This window comes from Frankliniella occidentalis, unplaced genomic scaffold, assembly GCF_000697945.3.
Source record: "Frankliniella occidentalis isolate FOCC.00 unplaced genomic scaffold, Focc_3.1 Scaffold72, whole genome shotgun sequence".
NCBI classification, from domain to species: Eukaryota; Metazoa; Arthropoda; class Insecta; order Thysanoptera; family Thripidae; genus Frankliniella; species Frankliniella occidentalis.
Window position 1 is genome coordinate 975,458 of NW_026267202.1, and position 8,092 is coordinate 983,549.

General features: G+C 46.5%; 2 protein-coding genes across 2 annotated transcripts; both read left to right on the top strand.

Annotated features, from left to right (window-relative positions):
• The first annotated feature begins 2,123 nt into the window (after window positions 1–2,123).
• LOC113212943 (uncharacterized) lies at window positions 2,124–4,008 on the top strand. Its single transcript, XM_026431822.2, has 5 exons — window positions 2,124–2,319; window positions 2,438–2,557; window positions 3,172–3,342; window positions 3,406–3,567; window positions 3,751–4,008. The coding sequence occupies exons 2-5, from the start codon at window positions 2,480–2,482 to the stop codon at window positions 3,907–3,909; spliced, it is 570 nt and encodes a 189-aa protein (XP_026287607.1). The 5' UTR covers window positions 2,124–2,319; window positions 2,438–2,479; the 3' UTR covers window positions 3,910–4,008.
• A 499-nt stretch (window positions 4,009–4,507) lies between these two features.
• On the top strand, window positions 4,508–6,731 carry LOC113212944 (uncharacterized). Its single transcript, XM_026431823.2, has 5 exons — window positions 4,508–4,656; window positions 4,764–4,883; window positions 5,747–5,917; window positions 5,981–6,142; window positions 6,473–6,731. Exons 2-5 carry the CDS (start codon window positions 4,806–4,808, stop codon window positions 6,629–6,631), a joined length of 570 nt encoding a protein of 189 aa, XP_026287608.1. The 5' UTR covers window positions 4,508–4,656; window positions 4,764–4,805; the 3' UTR covers window positions 6,632–6,731.
• The last annotated feature ends 1,361 nt before the right edge of the window (window positions 6,732–8,092 follow it).

The following is an 8,092-nucleotide window of genomic DNA, read 5'->3' on the forward strand; positions in this document are numbered from 1 at the left end:
TCCGAGCCTTCTGGAGGGGTGGGGAGGGGTGGGGTGGGGAAGGGGAGGGGTGAGGTGGGGGTTGAAAGGGGTCGAGCTAATTCAGGGATCCATGGCAGAGCCGAAAGCCAAAACTGAGCGATCACTGGGGGAGGCCGGCAACGCAATGGATCAAGAAGTAGCATCAGCCTCCTGCGTCTGCTCGGAGATACAACGCGGAAAATTGAGAGCGAGCGAGCGAGCGAGAGAGAGAGAGAGAGAGAGAGAGAGAGAGAGAGAGAGAGAGAGAGAGAGAGAGAGAGGCGGAAACCAAGAGAGGGCCTAAGATGCGCCCATTCCGTAATTCCCTGGGCGTAAAGACGCTATTAATTTTTATTGGGTATTACGCGGCGCATAGCAAGCAGGAGTGGCGCCGGGTGAGTGGAAGGGGGAGGGGATGTACGGAGTGCGGCCCCGGCCCGGTGTACACGTCGCGGCGACCCCCAAAGCACCCAGCAAATAACCGGTATACCACTATACTAACGCACCAGAAAAAAACAACTAACATTTAAAAAAGTTAAAAAAGAAAATATTTACGCTGTACTTTATTTTTTAAGGGAGAGGATGTCGATTGTTTTTTTTCTTCTTTTTTTCAATGTGCCTAATTAACCAAGACATGCACGTTTGTTGGTCTACTTCGAGGCGAACGGGCTGCGGGCGAATGAGGAGGCCGCTAGCACACGCCCTGCGAAACAGGCTTATAACCCCCCCCCCTCCCCCGTCTGTGTCGCTCTCGTCTCCTTCCCCGATAACTTCACACGCTTTATTGGCTTAAAAGGCGTTGAAAGAGGGACTAAACTTCGTTGCCGCCGGCAAATTTTGTTGGCAGCCGCCGCAGGAGAGGGGGGGGGGGATGGCTGGAGCTGGGGCGCCCTGAGGTGGAGGTGGTGGACGACGACCACCGCGTTCTGCGGCCCCTCCCCCCGCCTCTTTGCCGCGACCAAACCACAGCGAGGGGATGGATTAATCACCAGTTTAAAGGGATATATAACCCAACTTTTTTCCATCATTGGCTCGTGCCATAGGAAGATCTGCTGAGGCAGGAGGGAAGTCCTTCCCGCCCGGTGCAACGCGTTCGCCAGAGCAGCGCTGAGCAGGGCGGCGACGACGCCCCCCCCCCCTCTGTTTCTGCACGGACCTACAGAGAAAGAAGGAGGACAATTCTTCCATTCATACACATGGAGGCCCATTACGAACTGAAAAGGGGGGCAAGAAAGGAGTTGCATACCGACGGTAGATTCGCTATTTCGCCATTTCCTTCCACCCTTTCTACTCTCTCTCTCCGCACGCTGGACCAGTTCCAAAACACTCCATTTATTCATAGGAAGATGATGAAACAAGGGAGAGAGAGAGAGAGAGAGAGAGAGAGAGAGAGAGAGAGAGAGAAGGAGAGAGATGGAGCGGCACGCTGCTAAGGGGCGCAGACGGGTGGCGGTGGCGGGGGGCCGGTGGCGCACAACAAAGCTACGTTTGCTATCATCTTGCAGAGTGCCCAAGAGTGGAAAGAGAGACGCAAAGAGAGCAACGTGACGGAGAGAGAGAGAGAGAGAGAGAGAGAGAGAGAGAGAGAGAGAGAGAGAGAGGAGTTCTGGAAGAAGTTCCCGGTTGTAAACTGACGACGCGTGGAAGAGCTCGTCGGGTTTAAACACTCCCATCTCAGGCCAGGCACACCTCCTGTCACAATGTGCTGTCTACGAGGCTGTCTACGTGACTTTAAACAAGGTAGACGCACGTTAAAACCGTGTGAAGCTGAGCTAAATGTGCGTCTACCTTGGAGTGCGGCGCGCTAAAATTAAAATGTTTTCGCGATTTTGGTTGGCATGCCTGTCCATCGCACATCCCACGTCTCACGCCAGGCGCCTCACTTCACGCCGGCTTCCGGGCGGTCTCCCCTTGCGCTTCCTGACAGAGCTGAGCATTTAAAGTTAAAGTTTAATTTCAAGTTCAAGTTAAGCTCAGCAATAATGGAATAGGTCCTGGTACCTTCTCATGCTTCTCAGCGTAACGATTTTCTCAAAAGCATTGCGCGTGATCCAACTTTTTTTTGTATCTTTTTTCTAGGGGAGGGGTGGGGGCACGATTTGCGTGAGATTGCTTTAAAATGTATACTAGGGTCAGTCAAATGAAAAAGGTCATGCACGCAAGCGACATGGCGCGTTTTGTATCCGTATCAAATCCAGACAGCGATCTGCGTTTGTTTCTGTTTCTATTGTTGTTTGTGTCTGCACGCCAGCCGGCCACTGTTGTACTTAACATAGATGTTGACCACAGCACAATAGTCCCACAGAGTAGGTGGCCGCGGTATGTGTCGCCGAGGGGCGTTTTATTCCAAGAAAACGTGGACAGAGCACTCCGTATTACACTGTATCACGCACGGTATTACGATATAACTGCTAATATTCCGCAATTTCCTTTCTAGTGCCGCGGCGCCGCGTGTCTGCTAGTATTCCGGTGATCCAACATGTCGTTGGTACTCGTGTCCCTCATAGCACTTATGTGCCAGAAGGGCATCCACGGCAAAGGCATCAACTCTTTGATAGTAAGTTACATTTTACCTAATAATGCTTACACGACTGGAACAACAAAGGTATAGGTGTGGTGCGACCCCTTTCCAGGGATGTCATAGAACTTTTCAAAAGAACCCTATAGGTGCCAAAAATAGTACTTTTGGCAGTTTTAATGCCTTTCGTAAAGGCACTAAACATTTCGTGCCTTTTGTCTTTCCAATGCACTGAACACGAGCGGTGTGGAACTGGCCAAAAAAGTGTACGGATGATTATGTCCAGACAATCTTTATTTCAGGTTGTGTGCGATTGTGTATGACTGTTGAGATTGTCTTGATGATTGTTTAAGATTTTCTGATAAATATTCTGAAATATTTTGTAAAATTCTGTCAGATTGTGACTTGATTGTGTGATATTTTTCGATTGTGTGTGATTGTGTCCGATTGTCTCATGATTGTTTCTGAATGTTTTTCCCGATGTACACATATTGTGTCCAGTTCCACACCCCTCGACTTAATATTTAGACTTTGTCAAAAATGTACCTTTAACTACGCTAAACAACATGAATTTGTTAAAACGACATTGACTCGATGTCACTGGGATGTCGCTGGATGCTTTTCTTAACGTTTCGCATATCCCTTTCGAATAGGGCCCTTATATTGCTTACGGCGAACGCTTTTACATGTGTGAAGCTAACAACACCCAGCTTCCCTGGAGATGGAATTTGCGTGCTTCTCACTTTAACCCACATAAACCAAAAGAGCTTCAACGCCTGACAGGTAACCTCACGGGCTCAACATCTATTGATGACAGCTGCTGGGTAAGAAATTGCAAATATCACAGTGTGACATTCAAACGATTACAGCAATGTTTGTCATGACAGGGGAAAGTAATTATGGATACTTGGTCGAACAACCAATGGAAGGAAAACGCCTTTATGGCGAATTTCAAGAACAATGCATGTAAAGCTCTTAAAGAAAATATTCCTGGATTTTACGAGAAGATTTCGAAGATGGAAATGAAAGGCGCGTGCATATTGAAACCTGTAAGTACTTAGACTGCTCTGGCCGTACTTGTACGGTCATTTGGATTTTTCCTCACCTAATACTTTTCTTTTGAAAAAAAAAAAAGAAAAGAAAATGACAATATGTATTCCACACATATTGTAAGGCGGCTTCAAACACAAATGAATTATAAATGTGAAGATTGTAATGGCTTCTATTTACAGGGAGTGAACGAGTTCAATAACACATCAGTAGACTGGACTTTTCCAAAATTTGCAATCATGCCGTATGGCCCCTATAGGTTCAGAGTCACGATTGGCAAAGCTGAAAGCCGGTACCTATGCTTAGTGGTAGAATGTAGGATTATTCCAAAACCCGCATAACTATACTATGTTCTTCGTTATTTCAATGCTGTCCACATCAAACAAACTTTGGCAGCTTTAGCGCGGGTCGAAATATATGCTACAAAATGGACTCGACAATATCGTTTTATCAATCGAAACTACCTGCATTCTGACAGCTTTGGAGTCCCGTCACGCTTGGACATCATGACCCAGAGAGAGAGAGAGAGAGAGAGAGAGAGAGAGAGAGAGAGAGAGAGAGAGAGAGAGAGAGAGAGAGAGCTCTGAAAGAATTTTCTGGTTGTTAACTGACGACGCGTGGAAGAGCTCGTGCGGTTTAAACACTCCCATCTCAGGCCAGGCACACCTCCTGTCACAATGTGCTGTATACGAGGCTGTCTAGGGGACTTTAAATAATTAAATAGGTCCTGGTACCTCCTCATGCTTCTCAGCGTAACGATTTTCTCAAGTGCATTGCGCGTGACCCCCCCTTTTTATTATATTTTTTCTGGGGGACCCGGTGGGGGGGGGGGGCTGGGGGCAGGATTCGCGTCAGATTGCTTTAAAATGTATACTAGTGTCAGTCAAATGTAAAAGGTCATGCACGCAAGCGACATGACGCCTGTTGTATTCGTACCAAATCACGACAGCGATCTGCGTTTGTTTCTGTTCCTAGTTTTTATTGTTGTTTGCGCCTGCACGCCAGCCGGCCACTGTTGTAGGCAACATCGATGTTGACCACAGCACAAAAGTCCCATAGAGAAGTTGGCCGCGGGATGTTTCGCCAAGGTGCGTTTTATTCAAAGAAAACGTGGACAGAGCACTCGGAATTACACTGTATCACACTCACACGGTAATACGATATGACTGCTAATATTCCGCAATTTCCTTTCTAGTGCCGCGGTGCCGCGTGTCTGCTAGTATTCCGGTGATCCAACATGTCGTTGGTACTCGTACCCCTCCTAGCACTTATGTGCCAGGAGGGCATCCACGGCAAAGGAATCAACTCTTTGATGGTAAGTTACATTTTACCTAATGCTCACACGAGTGGAAAAACAAGGTGCTAAGTGGTGCCTTTTCAGGGGTGACATAGACCTTTTCAAAAGAACCCTATATGTGCCAAAAATAGTACTTTTGGCGGTTATAATTCCTTCGTAAAGGCACTAAACATTTCGTGCCCTTTGTTTTTCAAATGCACTTAACACAAGGGGTGTGGAACTGGCTAGATGTGTGTACAGATGATTGTTTCAGATTGTGTGTAGTTGTGGATGACTGTATGTGGTTGCCTCGATGATTGTTTCAGATTTTCCGATAAATGTTCTGACATATCTTGTAAAATTCTGTCAGATTAAGACTTGATTGTGGGGGATTGTGTCCGATTGTCTCATGATTGTTTCTGAATGTTTTTCCCGATAAACACATAATGTGTCCAGTTCCACATACCCCTCGACTTAATATTTAGACGCACTGTTGAAAGAGTTATTAAAATTCATAACAGTTTTGATATTAATTTTAATAACATTCGTGATGTCATAACCTTGTTGTAAAAAGTAACAACCCTGTTATGAAAATTCATAGAAGTTGTGAAATTTAAGAATCGTTGTGACTTTTCTTTAACATGTTATAACTTTTTATAACATGTTATGACTTTTTATAACATGTTATGACTTTTCAAAAACGATTGTGAGTTTTAATAACTGTTAAATGTTCAAAAAACTAGTAAAACACACATGTTTTGATTTTACTTTGATGCTATAGTGTTATGTACCTTTAACTACGCTAAACAACATAAATTTGTTAAAACGACATTATTGACTTGATATCACTGTGATGTCCCTAGGATGCTTTTCTTAAGGTACTGCATCTCTCTTTCGAATAGGGCCCTTATGTTGCATACGGCGAACGCTTTTACATGTGTGAAGCTAACAACACCCCGCTTCCTTGGAGATGGAATTTGCGTGCTTCTCACTTTAACCCACATAAACCAAAAGAGCTACAACGCCTGACAGGTAACCTCACGGGCTCAACATCTCTTGATGACAGCTGCTGGGTAAGAAATTGCAAATATCACAGTGTGACATTCAAACGATTACACCGATGTTTGTCACAACAGGCGAAAGTAATTATGGATACTAGGTCAAACAACCAATGGAAGGAAAACGCATTTATGGCAAATTTCAAGAACAATGCATGTCAAACTCTTAAGGAAAATATTCCAGGATTTTACGAGAAGATTTTCAAGACGCAAATGAAAGGCGCGTGCATATTGAAACCTGTAAGTACTTAGACTGCTCTGGCCATACTTGTATGTTCTTTCCCCTAGTACTATTGAACAAGAAAAATTCCTGTGCGGAATACAGGCGCTTTAAATTTTCCGTGACAAATAGCACGTCGAATCGTGAGTATATTCAAACCGAAGTTGCCGTTTGCTTTTAAGTTAAAAAGAAAACAGAAAAAAAAAAGAAAACTGACGGTCATTTGGATTTTTCCCCGTCTAATATTTTTTTGAAAAAAAAAGGACGATTTGTATTCCACACATATTGTAAAGCGGCTTCAAACACAAATGAATTATAAATGTGAGGATTGTAATGCCTTCTATTTACAGGGAGTGTACGAGGTTAATAACACATCAGTAGACTGGACTTTTCCAAAATTTGCAATCATGCCGTATGGACACTACAGGTTCAGAGCCACGGTTGGCAAAGCTGAAAGCCAATACCTATGCATAGTGGTAGAATGTAAGCTTATTCCAAAACCCGCATAACTATACTATGTTCTTGGTTATTTCAGTGCTGTTCACATCACACAATCTCTGGCAGCTTTAGCTCGGGGTCAAAATATATGCTTGAAACTGGACTCCACAATATCGTTTTATTAGTGGAAACTAGGCAACTACCTGCATTCTGACAACCTCGGAGTCGCGTCACGCTTTTATGTGTCACGCATTGTATACGCTTCGTGCACAATGACGAGCCTTAAATACTTGTTTTGCCTGTGCAAGCAAGGTTTAGTCAGTCTGTCCTCCTCTTAAGCGCGACCATTTCCCGCCACCCTCGGTAACCTCTGCCCTGAGAGGGAAGCGAGTTCTCCCCCCGCCACAGCGTCCAGCTCGGCCGAGGAGGGGAGCTCCGCTACTCGCCGATACTTGTGTCCTTTTGTAATTGGCTCGGACAACACACCACTCAAGAGGGGCCGCCGACACGGGAGCCAACTCAGACGTCTGGTGCGGCGAGGAGGGCTGCTCAAAGTCCTCCCCCCCTCAGCTGTCGCCGCTTTAGGTCCTCACTTTGTCTCAACCCCACAGAAAAAGTCTACGTTTTCGAATAATTTTTCTCTTTGTTAGGGGGGGGGGGGGAATAGCTTGACAAAAACATTGGCAACAGAGAACTAGATTCCAACAAAGGGAAAACTTCCACACTAAACCGCACTAAACATATATGCGACTGGCCCTGTTTTTTTGAGTGCCTCTCTAACACCATGCTGCACGCCGCCTTGGAGCGCGTGGGGCTAGACGCGTGACCCCCCCCCCCTCCCTTCACCCCCATGCTTCCATCCAAACCCCCTAAACTCTTTGTCACTGGCCCCACGCTATGGCACCGAGCCAAGGGCGAGAGAAGGGGGGGGGGGAGCGGTAGAATGTGAGATGCGCCCCACACCATGTCCCTCACGAGGCTCCCCATTCACCAGAGAGACCAGAGAACCTCTCCCCTCTCACCTAACACTCCCCTCCTTTGCTTCCAAACCTGAATGACCGCTGTCTGTGTCGATTTCACTCCTCGGGCGTTTTGCTTCTTCTACTGTGGCTTCTCTCTCTCTCTCTCTCTCTCTCTCTCTCTCTCTCTCTCTCTCTCTCCCCCTCCCTTTCCCTCTCACTCTCTTTCTCTCTCCCTCCCTCTCCGTAACGACGCGGAGGAGTACGATGTTTTGTCACCGCTAATCCGCGCAGGGCGAAGTAATGAAGACGAAACAGCAAACCTGGGGCGGGAGAGTGGAGCAGCGGGCGAGGCGGGTGATGATGGCGCCAGGGAGCGCCCCACCCCCTCTTCCTCTCTCTCACACCAATAAATAATAAGACGAGATAGTTAGAGAGAGGGTGGTAGAGATAGTGCGAGTGAGCGAGAGAGGAGGACATGCAATGAGAGAGTGAGAAAAACGTTTTTGAAGACCGGTCCGGAAAAGAGCAGGAGTAGAAGCACGGGCAAAGCGCAAGCCTGCAGTGCGATGG

Bases quoted from the DNA above. Each gene is read 5' to 3' on its own strand.
- LOC113212943 (XM_026431822.2), top strand. From the start codon at position 2,480: ATGTCGTTGGTACTCGTGTCCCTCATAGCACTTATGTGCCAGAAGGGC. The intron at 3,343-3,405 runs GTAAGAAATTGC...TTGTCATGACAG, and splicing joins CTATTGATGACAGCTGCTGG to GGGAAAGTAATTATGGATAC. The intron at 3,568-3,750 runs GTAAGTACTTAG...TTCTATTTACAG, and splicing joins GCGCGTGCATATTGAAACCT to GGAGTGAACGAGTTCAATAA.
- LOC113212944 (XM_026431823.2), top strand. From the start codon at position 4,806: ATGTCGTTGGTACTCGTACCCCTCCTAGCACTTATGTGCCAGGAGGGC. The intron at 4,884-5,746 runs GTAAGTTACATT...TCTTTCGAATAG, and splicing joins AAGGAATCAACTCTTTGATG to GGCCCTTATGTTGCATACGG. The intron at 5,918-5,980 runs GTAAGAAATTGC...TTGTCACAACAG, and splicing joins CTCTTGATGACAGCTGCTGG to GCGAAAGTAATTATGGATAC.